The sequence below is a fragment of the Orbicella faveolata genome, unplaced genomic scaffold, assembly GCF_042242905.1.
Source record: "Orbicella faveolata isolate gen_17 unplaced genomic scaffold, um_ofav_v1 contig_3, whole genome shotgun sequence".
Classification (NCBI taxonomy): Eukaryota; Metazoa; Cnidaria; class Anthozoa; order Scleractinia; family Merulinidae; genus Orbicella; species Orbicella faveolata.
Genome location: NW_028301558.1, coordinates 17,932,514 through 17,950,722, shown reverse-complemented (window position 1 = coordinate 17,950,722; position 18,209 = coordinate 17,932,514). Strand labels below are relative to the sequence as shown.

Genomic DNA, 18,209 nt, shown 5'->3' with positions numbered 1-18,209 from the left:
GTTTTGTTTCTTTTTGTAGAGATATTTTTATGTTGGTCGCCCTTCGTTCTACCTGTTGCCCAGCAAGGAAGCTCAACATCCATGACTTTAGTCTTGTCCTGTTTGCAGCCCAATGGCAGGCTTTGACTGTTTAAAAGAAATTCACCAGAGGACTGGAAGAACTCTGGAATGAGCTGTTGAAAATAAGAAAAAACATTCCTAAGAGAGATACTTCACAAATTATAGAAGTTTCAACCTTCCACAACCAAGGTCGGCTTAACAATGGACTGCAAATTACAGTGATATATGCGAAACCGTGGGTGTTTTCCATTACGGCAAAGATTCCGGAAATTTCGGTCGGGATTCAAATGGATAAGTCCGTTTCGGTTTCTTCCGACTGGAATATTCGGGATCACCTCTGGAGGTGGTCCACTTATTTCGGTCGGAATATTCCGATCGAAATTCGCCGTTCCACTTTTGACAAACTGGTCTGGTTCTTTGCCCTAATTAGGGGATCAGGAAAGGTATTAAATATGGCAAAAGACATTCCTATTGGTTGGCCCGGTTTGATCAGAAAATGTCGTTCTATTTTGTTCGGGTATTCCCACTGATCTCTGACCGGTCGGTTTGGCATAATGGAAAGCACCCCGTGACTCTTGCTCCTTTTGTGGGTTTCCAGGAAGTCTCAGCCAATCAAATTGCCCGGCAGTTAAACTACACTTGCATTTTATAGGCTTGAAAAGACTTGAGAGGCTGATCTTTTTGTTGGTTTTCCAAACTTCTCAGCCAATCAAGAGTCAACAACTGCACGTACATTTCAAAGGTTAGCGCGTGTGTTTCGCTGCAACAGCCGACTGATCTTACATTTGCCAGCACTCAAAACAACTGAAAATTTACATTAATCGCAATTATGCTCAACATCAAAATCTCTTACTTTAGAGCACATTTTAACCTGTTCCAAAATCTGTGAAGGTAACTAATAACCCTCTTTTCTCTCCTCCAAAACAGAAAGATCTGTACAAACCTCCTTGACATCCGCATGTCCTGTCAAGACATTCTCCCAGGTTTCACCAATACTATAAAGAAAACAAACAAGCAAACAATACACAATGAGTAAGAACATGTTCCCAAAACCCACTGGTAGGATTACTTGAAAGCAGTGCGGGTTACAAAAATAGAACGTTGGTCAGAAGAGGCCTTCGATTTTTTCGGTCTGTTGGTGGCATGTGACTATGGACAACTTGGTTTTACTCGTTCCCAAGCAATAGATGATACCACAGCAATAATAAGAAATACCAATGAAAAAAAGACCAAATCTAATTTTCTAAACAACAAACAGAATCACCACCACCGTATATTCAGAGTACAATTATGGTTTTCCTATTTGTAGACGAAATTCAACAGCGTGAACGGGATTTCTTCACCATAAATGCGCAGCTGATCGGCAAACCTTGGGCAATTCGTATTTGTTTCTTGCACGCGTAATATTTATGCACCTGTTAAATAATCTATCCGGTTGATCAAACTTTCCTCCCTGTAAGCACAGCATAAACTCTGGAGCTACAAAGAGAGACAAAGCAAAGTTCAACGGCAAATATAGTGACAAATATCTGATTGAAGTATAGTGGAGTAACAAATAATCTCAAGTGTGTACGGAGTAAGGAATTGAAACGAAACTTGTATGCTTTGCAATAAGTGGCAATAAAGCTGTGAAAACATGACACAAATATCCAGGAAGACACACTATGTAGGAAGCCCAGCTTTAAAACGTTCCACCATGGTTACGAGAACTCCACCACTTAAAAACGCGGAGTAATGAAACATGATCAAATAATTTTGGAAATGTAAAGGTAATCACAAATAACTTTGGAAATGTAAGTGTAATCACACACTTCATCACTGCACACAAGAGGGTTAATTTAATTTAAAAAAAGTAAAATCTCACAAAAGCAACATCTTTACTTCAAAAAATTAAGCAGGCAGGAATTATTTCGTTGGTCTACATTTTCAAAATCTTTTCATCTACAACTCACAGAAATTCTTACCGACTCTAACAAGATAGTACAACACATATCCAGGCGTTGAATAATGAGAACCATACAAGAACTTTGGATCAGGCATCTCTTTACATCTCTCCTGCAAATACATGAAATTTACAAATCAACAAATTCTATTTTTTAAAAAGACCGTAAGAAACTGATAGTAAATACATGGTTAAATATGCTTCATACCTTCAACTGGGCTAATCTCGATTCATTTAGGGCTCCTATAGGTTTTGACAAATTGCGGAATGTTTCTTCTTTGTTTAAATCTGCAAACAAACCAATATTGTACGTTAGATTGCGCGCTGTCTATGACATTGTGTACATGTAGGCTGTTAAAGAGAGCTATCTTTCAAAATTATAGTAAGAGTATTAAGGAAGTACAGAGACCCTCTATTTTGTTTTGCGTTCGTCCAGATTAACCGCGGGGATATGAGGGAGCAAAAAGTAAGAGGATGGGATTGGGGAAAGACAGAATTGTTTCCTCCCACTTTGCTCTCGCGCGCTCAACGAAAAACGACATGCAGGGGAAAAAACGTCTGGCAACAAACTGGCAAACTCGATAAGGCCATAAAGCCCGTTGTACAACGTGCTGTTTCCAGAATTCTTGAAGAATCTTTTTCTGCAACCAAACATTTTATTTAAATCAAAGAAAGCTAAGAAGACTGACAAATTATTGAACATCTTGGCGAGTCATCAAGCTCTTGCACAGCAGATTAACCTTGAAGAACTGATGATCAACCATCGGCCTCTTTATGAAGTGTCTGTGGTAGATTCTCGTGTATTAGTGACGGAACTTACCAAGCTCGGTAGTTTTGTAATCCGCTAGTACCCAGGGAAACACGGGATACTGTGTGAGGTCATTAAAACTTCTATCTGCTAAACTGAAAGGAAACCAGACATAGTTACTTAGCAACAAGGCAAGAGTATTCACAATAGGGGGTCGCTTAGCGGAGTCAATCACGAATTGTGGTCTCACTTAGAGTGCTCAGGACGAAACGCCACTATTTTAATCCGTCACTTAAGAACGCTGTCTGTCTGCTTTAAAGAGGTATCTTTGACGGGTCAAATAAAGCTTGAACCACGTAAAATTGAAAACTACAGTATTATTCAAAGTTAAATTGATATATTTTACTAACCTATTTAGGTACATTAGATATTCAAAATTTGAAATAGCTCCATTCTGCCATCTTAATGTCATGTTCTCTTGTCTGGTATCTTCTAGTTCAACCTCTACAAAAACAAAAATAATTATGTGCATTTAGTATAAACACAATCACTGCCAAAGGTCCTTTCAGTTAATAATCACAAGCTTGGGTTGGAAAGAAAATCTGGTGTGAAATCTATAAATACAACAACAAACTAGTTTTAAAATAAAGTATTTCAGTAAATAATATCAATAGTGAGTGATTTACTGACCTGGTTGTTGAACAATTTGTTCATAAAATAAATCTCGTTCTTTAGGTGAGTTGAATATAAGATACATATGAGAACCATCAGTCGAAAATACCTCTACACCCTGGAAAATAGAAAGCAATTTTTTTAAATTTATATGAATGCCAATGTCGCCTTGAAATATTGATGGAAAATATTTGTTTTAAAAGAAATGAGAGAAATCTCATGAAGATATTTAACAGTGCTACCAAAAAATTTTAAAAAAAATCAGCTTCACAAAGACAATATTGATCTCAGCTGTCGAGTACAATTATTATTTTTTTTTTGTTTAACTTCTCCAAGAGATTGGGCTATAAAATTTAGCTATGTTTACGGTGAGGATACTCAAAGTGTGAACATTCAACATTTTTCATTAATTTTTTGTGACCACAGAATGAGGGTTCTTCATATCAACAGGAAAATTAAATTTTGTCACACTGTTTATATTATAAACAATATGAAGAGCTTTCATTCATAGCTACCAAAAAAATATACAAAAATGTCAAGTGTACACAGTTCAAATACGTACATATTAAATTATTTGGAAGCTAAATACACAGCATGCAAATTCATAGAAATTTACGGCAAGTGTACCACATGTCTGAGAAGATATCTCCTTTTGACAACCCTGCATATCTTGGATAGTTTGCATTTAACGACTGGACACTAGATAAACAAAAAAAACAAAAAATCAAGAAACGCATATGGATTAAATTTCTGCAGATGAATCAACAACATTACTTAAACCAAGATACAAAAAATGACCTAGAAGAAATTCAGTGTAGTAGAGTAAAGGAAAACATATCTGTTCTAGGTACGCAGCAAATAAGAATATTGGACAAACCATCTGTAAAAATCTCAATTATATAGTACTAGAAGTTTTGGGCCTAGCCCTTCCTTTGTGCTAAGTTTTAAAAGGGACCTGATAAATATCTGATAAATTTCAAATTAAACATAATTTAATGAATTTGTTAAGACAATTAGCCTAATGCTGATCCCACATGTTAATAAAACTTTTAAGAAAACTGTAAATTATATCTATTCAGTGGCCTCCACATTATTATAAGTTATTCCAATCTGTTACTAAACAGGTCCAGTGAAGAAAAATTGAAAGCAATGCATTATTCAAAACATGAAGTGCAAAGTCTGTCTAACTAAACCAAAGAGGCCTTAGACACCAGAGACTCACTGGGTCGGCATTGTTGAAAGGTTGAAAGTAAAGTCTGGAAGAAGTGAGCATGATGCGGCCAGGATTGCACACAAGAGGAGTGATCCGTTTTGCTGCAAAGAGAAAAAAGGCAAATTAGTATTAAAATTGTTGAGCAGATGTCATTGGTTACTCTATTTATAGTGTCATTATCAAAAGTAACTATTGGGGAAAGGGAAGATGGATGGGACAGGAGAGCTCTGCCTCCTTATAGCTACCACCACACCATTCTCAAAGTTGAGGTCCTGAATGTGAATTTGACTGGATCCTGGAAACAGGTTTAGGAGTAAACTGCACTTTCTCTTCTATCGTTTTATTTCAAGTAATTAAAAACTGATTATTAATTACTGCAGCACTGGCACCAAAGAACCGAGATATCCAAGGAAAACCCATTTAGATTGGCTTTTGATGAGCAGCTCTTTCACATTTAAATTGCCTGCAGTAGCTAAAAAAGGATTGTATTCAATCAAATATATACATGTGTAGATGTTGCTCTTAATCATAAAGAAACATACCCATAGTTTCCATTACAATCTTTTCATGTAAATCTTCTAACCTGAGAAATGCATTTCGAGCAGTTATTAATACTAAAATCAAAAGTACTGGTACATTTAATTTAATGACACCATCATCGGAAGTATTACCTATACATACCAAAAAACAATTACTAGACCATTGAAATTTGTATATATATTCTAGAACTGAAAATACTTACTGTTTGTGTGTTTGTGTTAAATTAATCCATGATTTCAAAATATCTTATCAAGTGAAGGTTTACTAAATTTAGATTCTGGATAAAAATGTCTGTTCTTATTGATTGTATGGTTCATATGTTTGCATGAGGATACATAGCAAAAACAGATGATAAAATGTTACTCAATCTACACTTCAAGGAATAGAAAATGGTGGCTCAATACTTGTAAACAGTTTCAAGCAATTATGAAGAGTTGACATAAAGGTACCGAAATTATTTTACATATAGTGTGTTTATACACAGGAAATGAACTGTCAACAAAAATAGAATGTAACTTACCAACTGGTATTAAAGCTAACTCTGGCCTGCCTTGACTGGACAATTGAATTGATCTGAGTGGAGGATTTAGATACATGCACTGTGATTGTCAGTAACATTATTTTCAATTGGCATTTTTTCACTTTTGAAATAACTCAAACTGCTGCACATATATACATGTACTTAGTCTAATTATAAATGTAATGCTTTCAAGTGGTATATACCGTGGGGTATCCTATGAGTCATTTGCATTTCCTCAGTATACATGCGAACCTTTAAGCAAGGGTGTATATCAAGAAAATTAATACAAGTGGTACAAGGGATATTCCATGGTATACCACAAGAAAGTGTTGCAAGACTATTTTTAATTCAATTCCAGAAAATAAATTAAATTAAAAAATTATTTTTTAACACAGTCCACCCACCATAGCTTGCTGATCAGCTGGCATGAGAGTAGATGCTCTGTGAAGCTGTTAGAAACAACACAAAAACAATTACCTGTAAGCAAGCAGTCTCTATATAATTTATTAAATTTATCTCTTTAAGACTGAAAAGCAAATTATTAAATGAATTAAAAATAACATTTTTTTATGAATTGTATGTTCACTTGTTGACTGTTTAAGAGACTGACTGATGATCAAGAAAATGACTGATTGATAAATAAATTTAAACTGACTGATTGACTAATGGATTGATGTACTGATGGATTAATGTATTAATTCACTGATTATTGATTGATTGATTGATTGACTGACTGACTGACTGATTGATTGATTGATAAATTGATAAATTGATTAATAATCAAACGAAGCAAAATGAGTGAATACATGTAATATCAGAACATGTGAACAACTCACCTGTTCTAGTTGGGGTAATACAAAATTCAAAGCTACAAAATTGAATGAAAACAAATACTTGGCCTTTTCCTGCAAAGATAGCAAATCAATCAATGACATGTTAGTAATGAAAATAGCTAAATACAGTGTATCATACTAAGCTGATCTGCATATAATATAATTCTAGTTTTCTGCAAGTTATCTTACTATGAAATCAACATTTATTTTTAATTAATAATTAATACAAGGCCTCTCCATATTAAGGTAACCTCTAAATATTGCTTAGTTTTGAGAGTTAGTTTAGACCAGTTCTTCAAGATATAGTTACTGTTGCTAAATGACGACTCTATTTTTAATAACATTCTTATCACCTCTCTCACTCTGCTTTTGGTACTTACTCTTCTAAAGGTATACGGAGCTATTGTGTTGCCTTCTTTCATTTCTATGACTTGTTTCGACTCAATTGCCAGAACATCTCCTTTGTCAATTCTAAAGCAAACAATAAATATGCCATGAACTTTTATTCACTATCATGGCAGTCCCACGGTTAATATATAAAAAAAGCAGATGAATGAATGGATAGGTACACTGATCAACCAGCCCATTGGCAGATAGATCAACAGTTCCACCAACTAACTGACCAACAGACAGACTGACCAACATAACACTGGTGGACTGAATGATGGATGGACAGGCAGAACAACCTCTGATGATTGACTGACCAACCAATTGACTGACCAACCAACCAACTGACTGACTGGACAGATTGACCAGTACTAACTGACAGTGACTGACTGACCAACCGACTAGACAGATTGACCAGTACTGACTGACAGGGACTGACTGACAGGGACTGACTGACAGGGATTGACTGACTGAATGACTGACTGACTGACTGACTAACTGACTAACTGACTAACTGACTGACTGACTGACTGACTGACTGACGGACAGACGGATGGATAGACAGATAGATACATGAACAGACTTTTTAGCTTTTTGTTATCATGGATGTGCAGTTTCTAATCGCAATTTGTAGTTTTTCTTAATTGTTTTTTGTGATAAATTTTTCATATGCTATTTTTAGGATATTTTTCTATTAGCTTAGTTAGAACTTGTTTAAGTATTTCTAACATATTTTTATATATCTATTATTGTTTGTCATGTTTAGTTTTTAGTTTTCAGTTTTTAACTAGGGCCTCTAAGGATTAGTTTTTGTAACTGTAAGAGTTACCCTAGCTAAATAAAAGTATCTTCTTCTTCTTCAACGACTGATGGATGGGCAAAGGAATGGGCAGACAGATAGGCAGATGGATAGACTGATGAACTGACTGACACACACGCATCCACAAAATGATAGACTACATGATCAGTAATTGCACACATATTTATCTGCTTGAATGCAATCTTCAAAAAATCACAGCAGAAGGATTTTTGACAAAACAATGTTGATATCTCCTTACCTTGACATGAGAGATCCAGACCAGTGAGCAATTGAAATACATTCTCTAAGGGGAAACTGAAATCAAACCAGTTCAAAGCTGTGTCACTTAACCAGAAAATTATTTGTAGAGCTTTGCACACACCTTAAGTAACAAAACTTCATTATTTAAACTCTCTATTTTATTTATAGCACATCAACTCAACTAGTGATCAAGTCGTTAAAATTTTATCTTTCACTTACCAAACAAAAGGCCAACATTGTGGGCACAATGAAACAAAGTCACACAAAACATATTTATTTCTCATTCTTTAATCCAGATATTTAAAGGTGAAGACGAACTTGAAAGAGAGAGTTTATAATGAGTTCAGGGATGTAAACTCAGTGGGTGTAAACTCGATGGGGTGCAAAACAGGTAGCATTCCTATTCAGCACTTGACAAATGTTAGTCACAACAAAACAGTCATGTACCTTCAAAATTGGGTAAGATGTATCAATCGGATCAAAAAGTATAGACTTTGAACATATCTTTAATCTTCCTCTTTGCTTCCTGTAAAAAGAATTTAATACCAAATTCTAAGAATTAAATGTGACAAAAATTATGTCTTATCACTACAAATTGAAAATATACATAGAATCAATATCCATCTATATTACCTTGCCAAAGTATCTGCCAATAAGAAGCTATAACTGTAATTTATCATTATGATCAGATAGGCATGTGTGATCAACTAGTACAAGTACGAGATGTATACCTTTTGATGGCTTCTTCTTCACGCAGGTCATATGGATAATGAAAAACACTAAAATCTTCAAAGTAGATCTCGCCTGGTTCTAGCAGTAGCAGGGAGAATCTAAAAACAAATTTAAGGACAAAACAAAATAAAAAATCACCCCATTTGCCACAATTCAAGAATTTTAATTGAATGTCAATATGAGATTAAAGAATGAAGAGTCTGGAAAATGTCATCGGAGCCTGCTCTACTCATTCAATTTAATCAATAAGCTAATATTTCACTGTTCAAAGAAATTGTTACAACTTTCTGAACAACCAAATACCAGTCAATAAGTGGATACTGACGAAGCCATGGATACTAATCAGGCCAATTAATATTTTGATAACTGGTCTTTTATGATAAGGAGCACTGACAAAAGCAAATCAAGGAAATAAGTTTTGGGGACCAGTCATTTGTCGTCTCCATTCTCTAGGAAGTTAAGCAGTTGTTTTCTTCAATTTGGTTTTGTTTTGACTAATTAACAGCAGGACTTTATGTCATCCATTTTTGTCTGTAGTCACAATAATAATCTATTGTCTTGCGATTTATTACAAATCAGGCACTTGCTTGACAGCTGTCAAATTTTCTAAAGATTGGGTACCGGAACTGGACTAGTCTCAGCTCTGTTAGCAGAATAAACTGATGACCAATTTTCTGGTTGTCATATTTTAGATAGTCATCATGGTCCAGCCTTGACTATGCAATGATATAGATAAGATGGGTCATGTCTAGACAGATCATAGATCTCAGGGAACCTATCTATCAGTACAATATAAATAATAATAATAATAATAATAATAATAATAATAATAATAATAATATAAGGTGTTTCATTGTAATCTAACGCTAATTTAGAGCATATTTTATTGCTGTCTGAAGTGCCAAAAATAACTCTTTCTCAGTAAGTTTATTATTGCAACAGGAGAAACATTTCGTCAAAGAAAGTGAAAAGTTCTGTCAAAAGTTAGGTTAGAGTTTTGAAGGCATTGTTTTCATAAATACAGCGTAGTTCAGTTTGGAGACAAGCGTATACATCATATTTCTGTCAGACTCTCGTTGTTTAGTCTACAAGGCAATAAAACTGCCGAATAAATTCAGAATTTCCGATCGGTGATCAATACATCATTTATTTCATGCCAAAATTGTGAAACCTCAAAGATTAGAGGGATAACAAGACGATTGATTTAAACGAAAGTCCATGCAGACTTTTCCACATCAATAGTATAAATTTTTGGATCTTTTGGAGAAATAGGGAAGCTTGATCAAACACATTTTCAACTACTTTAAGAGCACAGAATTGACGAACAAGCTCTGACAAAACAGCTGCTTGTGCGCTCGTCGCCCAAGTGTTTTCCCAGTTTCGCTAGTTATGACCACAAAAAACACGTTTTGAAACATTAAGATATGATAGAAAATCTAAGAATAAACTTCAAATCAACAAAAAGGCGGTACCTTTCTTTCAAAGGAATTGTATGAGGCTCCAAACCAGAACTTGATACGAATGAAAGTTCCGCCATGTTGTAAATAAGCCAGCGCTAGTGCCAGTCCTTTTTGAAACTTTTTGTCTTTTCAAGATCAGACCGACGGATTTTCGCGCTCTGAAAATCTTCAAAGATCTTCAAACGCTTTTTGTGAGCGCGTTTAGCTTATTACTCAGAAAAGCATCGCTTCAGAATTAAACACCAGAAACTACTATAGTTCACGAACTAACTGAACTCGCAAGCTTATACTTTGGGCGAAAGATCAATAAATGTCGGAAAAATTCCCTTTTATTTTCACTAACCAGACTAGAGTCGATTCTACTAGTATATTTCTCGTCGTAATACAGGCGGACCTTCCAACAATTAAAGTAATAGGCTAACGATTTTTAAAGAACATCCAAATCGTTTTCAAATATTTAAAACCACTCGACTTGTCGGAAGCAAGCGTGTTTGACCACCAGTTGTAACCTTAAAACCTACAAAACCGTAACTTCTGTAAACTTTACCCAAAAATTAGCCTGGCCGCTCACCTCGTGAAGTAATCTTCGTAAAAAACGCCTTCACTATTTGGGTATTCTCGACCACAACTGCATCCAGCGGAGCTGTCCGAATTCCCCAACCGCTTCCGTACTTTGTCCCATAACGCCATAGATTTGTCAGCTAACGTGTGAACACTGCCTCGCACATTGCTTCCAATTCGTGAAGTAGCCCTGTGGAGCGTAAAATTTTTGTTTTACCGGCTTTAGTTCGTCAAGTTTCCAAGCGCTCCGGATCGGAAATTACTTGGAATTAGTTAGTGGTAATGGTCTTGGCTATTTTCGTTCAGGGACAATACGAAACAAGCTAATTTGCATACGTCATTGCGGACCAAAAACCAATTTACCACCGAGTTGATTAAACCAGTAAAGGAAACTTTTAGAAAGGTTTATAAAGTGCGGTTAAGTTTAGCAATCATTTTGGCCACATGTGGCAATTTGTCTTAGAATTATTTCATGGTTAAATCAGCCAAATGAACTGCGAAAAATTCTTTCCAACACAAGCTTCTGAGCCTATCGTCGTTTTTCGAAAAGTTAAACTACAACCGAAAGGCTGCTTTCATTGTGGTATTCGAACAATAATAATTTTTTATAGTTCTTTGTATTCATAAACAGCGTCAGACTAATGAAGAAGACGGGAATTTTTCATTCGGCGATAGACTAAAATATGCCAGGCCAGGTGGTCGTAAACAGATGGCTCACTCCTGAAAAACCCTGAACTAAACACTGTAAAACGCATTGAAGGAAAGTAGGAGATATTTTTCACCTTTTCATAACCGCATCCAACCGTAAACTATTTCTTTGTCGCCCAGTGTTTTTCGAAAGCCCATAGTTCATTACAGAAACTCAACAAGTTGACAAAACTCAACCGCAACGATAAGCTGAACGCAGGACAATTGTTTTGATAAAAGTGAGTTGTTATGGTGATTCGAGATCAAAGCAGGTGGAGAGTGTGAGATCATTGAAATTTGCACTGATCACACGATTGCGCGAAAAAAATCTAAATATCGAAGATTGTTGAAACTCGTAATGTTTCCCCGACGAATTTTAAAATTCCTCACGGGGAAACTATCCTGTTTGTAATGACAATTACACATTTAATATAACTTTATTTCGTTTTGATTTGCGATTTCATCGATAAAAACGTTCTTAGATCAGTTTCACACATGATTTTCGATGAACAAATTAAGCCTATTTCCTTTTATAATATAAAAGAAAGTTCACCATAATCAGTCAAACAGGAACTCAAAGTCATGCGTTCAAATTTGAATAATCTGAATCTGAAATTCAAATCATTGATGTATACACTCTATTTTGAAGAAGCTCTTAACTAACTCCTTTTTTGGTAAACTTAATACGGAAGACACCTATTTAGCTTCTACAGTGTACGTAAAATGAAATCGAGTTTACCCACAAAAAAGACAGGATATGCTTTTCTCGACTTTCTACAGGATTATTTGATCCCTTGTGTGATAAACAAACATTTTCTTGGCGTTTTTGAAAAGATCAAAGAATGCTTTCAAATTTAATGGAAAATTCAGCGAATAATAATAAATAATTCAGGTCCATGCTTTGAAAAAGGAAGCCACCATGTCCACAAACTATATTTACAAAAAAAATAATAAATGATTAACAGAAAAATTCCCGTGTACTGTATGATAAGAAAAGTAAATTCTCTCACCCGAGTGCCACGATATTTAAATAGTTCCAAACGTTTCGGGTTTCAAAGCTATACTTAATTTACTTTTCTCTTATTTACTAAAAGACGATGTGCAATGCAACTGATTATCAAAATATAACATAACGAGAAATTGCTTAAGGAATTCCTTAATCAATGAGAGGTGGTAATGCGGCTGCAGCAATTTTTTGAACTTTAGTTTAAAAGTTATTCGAACATTAGAAAAACGTTTATTTCATTGGGAAAAAAATATTTTAATCCTAATTGCCAGTTACTTTGACGATCCCTAACATGCACAAAGTGCATCACCCGATAATATGAATGTCGGTTGTCGTTATAAAGTATATTTAAACCCGATGTTAACAAAGAGCCGACACGTAAATATTATCTTCTCAGAAAACCAACAAGAAGACTGCAGGGTCTGCCTTTGAAGGGCTTTCTACTTATTAGGCTAAATGCATGCAACTGCAGTTGGTGGACGTTTGCAAGATAACATACTTAATCCGCATGAATCTTTGCGCAATTTTACTTCCTATGTTTTTGCGTCCCAATGTACGATAAATATGACAATTTAAACGTTCCTGTCTCTGACCAGAGATAAAATTTGTTAGAGAAAGTACTGGTCTCATTATCTATGATCATGCGAAAAGCATTACAGTGTATTATCATATGTAACATCAAGTCTACTATGACATGCCTACTGTGATTTTCCACATTTAAGGATTTTTTTTTACTGAAAGGTAATAACAGTAGTTGATTACTCATGCAGTAAAAGGCCATATTGTACCTGGTGTGATATTTTACTAATAAACGCTCATCCTCTTCAGTGTTACGATCAATTTGGGAGTTATACCGTCGCAACCAATTACCCTTCTCTAGCTTACGTTCACAAAAGATGGACTTTTGACACGCTCTTGTTTATTCTTTCGTGAGTCGCGCAAAAAATTAATTAGGCCTAACTATTAAAGAATAAACAAGAGGGCGGAAACATTAGAGGGTGGTGATCATAAATAAAGCCTAGCACCTTGACCTCGATGAATAAAGAAAAGTTATTTTTTCCGGCGCTTTAATTATCAGACAAAAGTATCGATGGTTTGGCATTAATACCTTCCGCAAGAGCGCTGTTTTTGATGCACGCAAAACGATATTATAAGCTATTAAGGTTAGAAGAAGTCCAATTCTGACTTCTTCTCTTTCTATTTCATAACAGTCATTAAATACCCTTTGAAAAGCCCAAAAATCGTGTTTATTTAGAAATGCCAATTTGTCTCTTTAGATAACGGCCAAATTAAAGATAGGAAATTTAAGAAATGCTCTTAGAAATGACAAAAAATACATTAAGTAAATAGGTACATTACTTAATTCCTGAAATTATTTAGATACTTTGATAAAATCGCGCACCCTCTGTGTTGTTCTAATTATCAATTTAAATTTTTGTCTTAGCTTAGTACAATGTTATCCAATGTTATTGCTGTCCTTTTGAACTTTACCATTTCCAAATCTAAGTAAGTGCGACGTGTTTCGTGAAAATTGAACATTGTTGTGGCGGCGTGGCCAAGTGGTTTAGGGCGCTGGTTTTGTAATCTGGAGGTCCCTGGTTCAAATCCTCCTCCCTACCGGTATCTTCAACTCCTCCTCAGCCCCCCACCAGTTGAATTCTTAATAGTTTTTGTGCTTTTTAAAATATATGTTTATTTATTTACAGTGTCCCCAGTTACCACAACGGTGCTAAGTACATGTGACACTTATACAAAGTTATTTATTTATTTATTATTGTTATTATTATTATTATTATTATTATTATTATTATTCTCATTATTATTTTTATTATTCTCATTTTGGGCGTTGGTCCCAACACTTTGGAATAATTCATGTCCGCGTTAAAACGAAAAGTTCTAAGAATAAAATTCAGCTTCAACCTTTTCTTATAATTCCGTTAAGACTCAGGGCTGTGCGTGATAACATATGACATGAAGGCGCTAGAAAGAAATGAACAAGTAATAAAATCGAATTTTTTCTAAAGAAAGAAAAACGCAGGTAAAATGCTCTGTTACACTTTATCGATTAATTTGCTTAAAAAATAATTTCAAAAATACTTACCAATCAAAAAATTTTCTTTTATAATCAAATTAATCATATAAAGCATGAAAATACATATATGTTATTGAAATAGTGTTAGATTCGTATTAGGGAAATAAAGGTCGAGTTTTTTTTGAAAGTTTATCGTAACGGTTCTGTTAAAACTCCGCTGATAAATTATCCAGAGACCGGTAAATTAACACGCGCGCCAAAGTCAAAAGCAGTTATTCATGTTTTTCATGTCGCTTTAAAGAGCCCTAAAGAAAGTTAAACTAAAATTGTCTACAAAGTAAGAAGTAAAAAATAAATATTGGCCGTTTTCACACTAGAGGGATAGTGTCTAGACGGATTATTTATCTGCTACATTTTCCGTCTTGTTATGGGCCGTTTTCACACTAGAGACGGATAATCCGTCTAAGACGGGTTATCCGTCCAGTACGGATAATCCGTCTTAGTTTGAAAACGGAACGGTGTTCATTTTAGACGGATAATCCGTCTATTTTTATCCGCGGTCCGATTATCCGTCTAATGGATAATCGGACGGATAAAAATAGACGGATTATCCGTCTAAAATGAACACCGTTCCGTTTTCACACTAAGACGGATTGTCCGTGCTGGACGGATAACCCGTCTTAGACGGATTATCTGTCTCTAGTGTGAAAACGGCCATTACTGTAAAATTTGGACTGCTCAGGAAACATTGCAATTATATCAGCAAGTGTCAAAATGGATTCTGCAGTTCAGACAGGCCACTCGTCAATTGTCTATATAAAACATGACAAGAAAAATATCTGGCTGGTCGGGTGTTGGGTGCATTCCAGCTCGCGACAGGTACAAATTCTGAATTTAATTACATGTTAATTATAGCAAGAGAGATCCCTGTTCAGATATATCTATTTTTTCTTTCTAGTGCTGAAAAAAGTAAGCAACTTATTTGATAGTTTGTGCACATATTCGAGCTTCAAGCGTGATTACCATATGTAACCACAGTTATCATCAATAACAAACTTTTCGCCTTATCAATTTATTTCTTGCGCAGTTTGTCATCAGTATCTGTGAACTTTGTAATCCGTGCAGGGCTCCACTTTGACTGGGTTTTCGATTAGCCGTACAATGCGAAAATCAACACGAAGAAGTCAAAACAAGACAAATTAACAGCTTTGTAAACGCACGACAGTCGTAAAATCACTAAATTTATCGTTTTAAAAGCTATGCAAACTAGCAGAAAGCCGTATATTTTCTTAACTAAAAGAATCAATGATTCCGTTGGACTCAATTAGCTTTCAAAATAAACTCCAAAACCAAAGTCGGCCATTTCCAATCATTAAAATTAGATCACTCGGACAAGTTTTCATTTCATAATCAGATTCAAGTTGGCACATAAAAACACACTTCCGATAGTTTGTGGTTTTGTTAAAATCGAAAAGAAACATTTAAAATTTATAAATTGCAAGTTGGTGCTTTTCTTCTGAGAGGACTTTTGCAAGATCGATCGAGGACACTCGGTCGCTTCATTTCTTGGTAGTTTCAGTGATTTAAAACTTAAGAACAAAGTGGTCAGCCGGCAATCTTTGCGTTTCACGTTTTGAGATAAAGATCTTTTGGTTGTTAACAGCCTCATGGAGAAAACGGATAAGAAAAGCGAAAAAATAAGCTACGAGTTATGACACAAATATATGGACGAAAAATACGTGAATTCAAGCGCAAACGAACAAACAAATAATTTTAGCATTGTCAATTTAATCGAAATTATACTCCAAATTTGAATTCAAACTTATCGTCGCTTAATAGGTACTGAATGGGGCCTTTTTTCAGGATTAAATCGCTTTGAGCTAGCATTTCTGTATCAATGGATATCTATTTACAACAAGCAACCAGGATTTCCCCCTAACCGTCTGAGTGTCAAATCCACCAACTGACCTGGAAGGATTTATGTAACAACAAACATAAATTTTGTAATACTTACAGACAGGGAAAGCAATCCCTAAACATCGTTCAACCTTCTTCCACTGATGTATCTCGGTTCACGTGGTTTTTGGAGTTGAAAAACCAGTCATTGCACCAATTACCTCACGTTTGGAAGAAACAGCGGTTTTCCATTTGAGGGAGGGCGCTCGCTTTGGTGTGCTAATTTTTCTTTTCTTTCTTCAACTGCGAACGACGTTTCCACAACAACATACAGTGCCTCTCTTCCTCGCGACCCTCAGTTTTGATTAATGATACTCTTTTCGCGGCAGCACACAGAATTCAATTACAAAATGTAATTCAATCTCAAAATTCAAGAAACCACTGCTCCGCTTTCTCGGTGATTCCACCGGTTTTTTTCAGTGAACAATACGGTTTTCAAATTCACAGCCGGGGCCGTTGTCTACGGCATTTCATATCGTTTCATTTGGCAAAACAAAGCTTTTTTCAAAAGAACCGTAAATTAACCCGCTGACATGCTATATACTTTTGGTGTAGCATAATATATTGCTGCCTTTTCACTTTAAAACGAGCGAAACGGGCGCTCAGGAAAACAGTGTAAAAAACATTAAAGCAATTCGTGACCGTGTCGAAAATTCAAAATTCGCCAGTTCATCAAAACATTTCAATTTGCTTGAATTGAATACACAAATCTTTTGTGATTGCCTTTTTCTCGTCAACAAATTTTCCGGTGTCTAATGATATACGAGTTTTATGCATACTAATACTGGCACAAGACGAGCCAATTGGAGGGAACGGTTTTGTATTTGCCGCGACAACAAGGAAGCGAATTTGGATTTCCAGGATAAATATTGAAACAAGTAACCACAAAAACTTGAGTTTAATCAGGTGTTAGGAGGATTTTCTCAAGATTTATTAAATTCTACCCGGTCTCTCGAAAAACAGGAAAAAAATGTAAGCTGTTCTTTTGTTTTCGAAAAGGAAGACACTTTGAACTAGGACTTCGAATTGAAAACAGTGGTATGTTTACAAGTGATAGAAATTCACATTTGGACTGCATGGAGGATTTTGTTTGCTTTACTGCCGACAATATCGAATCAGTCTAATGAAGGCACATCATAACAACAAGACCCTTAGAAACTGGAAACTAGGGAAAAAAGAAATGAACTACATAATATCTCAATGTCAAGACGAATAGAAGGAGAGAAAAGCTTTCGCGACTTCAGTTTCGACAATTGACAGCATTGACATTTTTCACAGGGTATATAGCTAAAGGAGAACGAATCTTTGACGGTATTTTTAAAATGATCTATGCGCTCGCACCTAGCTTGGGTTCGCTCAGCCTATATCATTGCAATGACCAGTTTCAAAAGGATGGCGGAGAAGAAAGTTCGACAAGATGTAATAAGCATATGGGAGCAAACGAAATCCAGCGATCATATAGCAACCAGTTTCAACCATTCAAACAGATTGTTTTCTCCGTCAGTCAAGCAAACGACCTAGCCTTGAAATCAATTCGTGATTTGCCTCAAGCGAATTCCCAATTAACTTACCACACGGCAGTGACAAGTTCTAACTTGTTGTTAGGGAACTTAAGAAACTACGACGGCGACGCCGAGACAAGGTCGATTAAAAAATGAGTTTATATTTTACCTACGAACCTCGCGGTTCCCTAAAGTCATTTATGTACTTTGTTTATCACTGACAAATTTAGCTATCACGAGACTGAATCTAGGACACATCGATAAATTCGAAATAAGAATTAAAAATTAGCCGTCGTGG

At 35.5% G+C, this 18,209-nt stretch overlaps 1 protein-coding gene across 5 annotated transcripts in view; it reads right to left on the bottom strand.

Annotated features, from left to right (window-relative positions):
• LOC110047902 (protein FAN-like) overlaps positions 1 to 17,150 on the bottom strand; it is a 30,541-nt gene extending 13,391 nt beyond the window's left edge. The window contains exons 1-21 of one of the 5 annotated variants that reach the window (XM_089297914.1): positions 11,511 to 11,647; positions 10,739 to 10,918; positions 10,180 to 10,224; positions 8,707 to 8,805; positions 8,423 to 8,501; positions 7,974 to 8,029; positions 6,909 to 6,999; positions 6,532 to 6,600; positions 6,100 to 6,144; positions 5,696 to 5,748; positions 5,178 to 5,218; positions 4,645 to 4,736; positions 4,050 to 4,121; positions 3,441 to 3,540; positions 3,161 to 3,254; positions 2,823 to 2,905; positions 2,211 to 2,290; positions 2,025 to 2,115; positions 1,476 to 1,539; positions 1,004 to 1,055; positions 53 to 173 (exon numbers count right to left, since the gene is read on the bottom strand). In XM_089297914.1, coding sequence (XP_089154040.1) covers positions 53 to 173; positions 1,004 to 1,055; positions 1,476 to 1,539; positions 2,025 to 2,115; positions 2,211 to 2,290; positions 2,823 to 2,905; positions 3,161 to 3,254; positions 3,441 to 3,540; positions 4,050 to 4,121; positions 4,645 to 4,736; positions 5,178 to 5,218; positions 5,696 to 5,748; positions 6,100 to 6,144; positions 6,532 to 6,600; positions 6,909 to 6,999; positions 7,974 to 8,029; positions 8,423 to 8,501; positions 8,707 to 8,805; positions 10,180 to 10,224; positions 10,739 to 10,918; positions 11,511 to 11,581 — 1,678 coding nt within the window. In that variant the 5' untranslated portion in view covers positions 11,582 to 11,647. Of the gene's footprint in view, positions 1 to 52; positions 174 to 1,003; positions 1,056 to 1,475; positions 1,540 to 2,024; positions 2,116 to 2,210; positions 2,291 to 2,822; positions 2,906 to 3,160; positions 3,255 to 3,440; positions 3,541 to 4,049; positions 4,122 to 4,644; positions 4,737 to 5,177; positions 5,219 to 5,695; positions 5,749 to 6,099; positions 6,145 to 6,531; positions 6,601 to 6,908; positions 7,000 to 7,973; positions 8,030 to 8,422; positions 8,502 to 8,706; positions 8,806 to 10,179; positions 10,225 to 10,738; positions 10,919 to 11,510; positions 11,648 to 16,467 lie in introns of those variants that run through there. The other 4 variants (XM_089297911.1, XM_089297910.1, XM_089297912.1 and 1 more) reach the window with 4 other exon arrangements.
• Between the last annotated feature and the right edge of the window lie 1,059 nt (positions 17,151 to 18,209).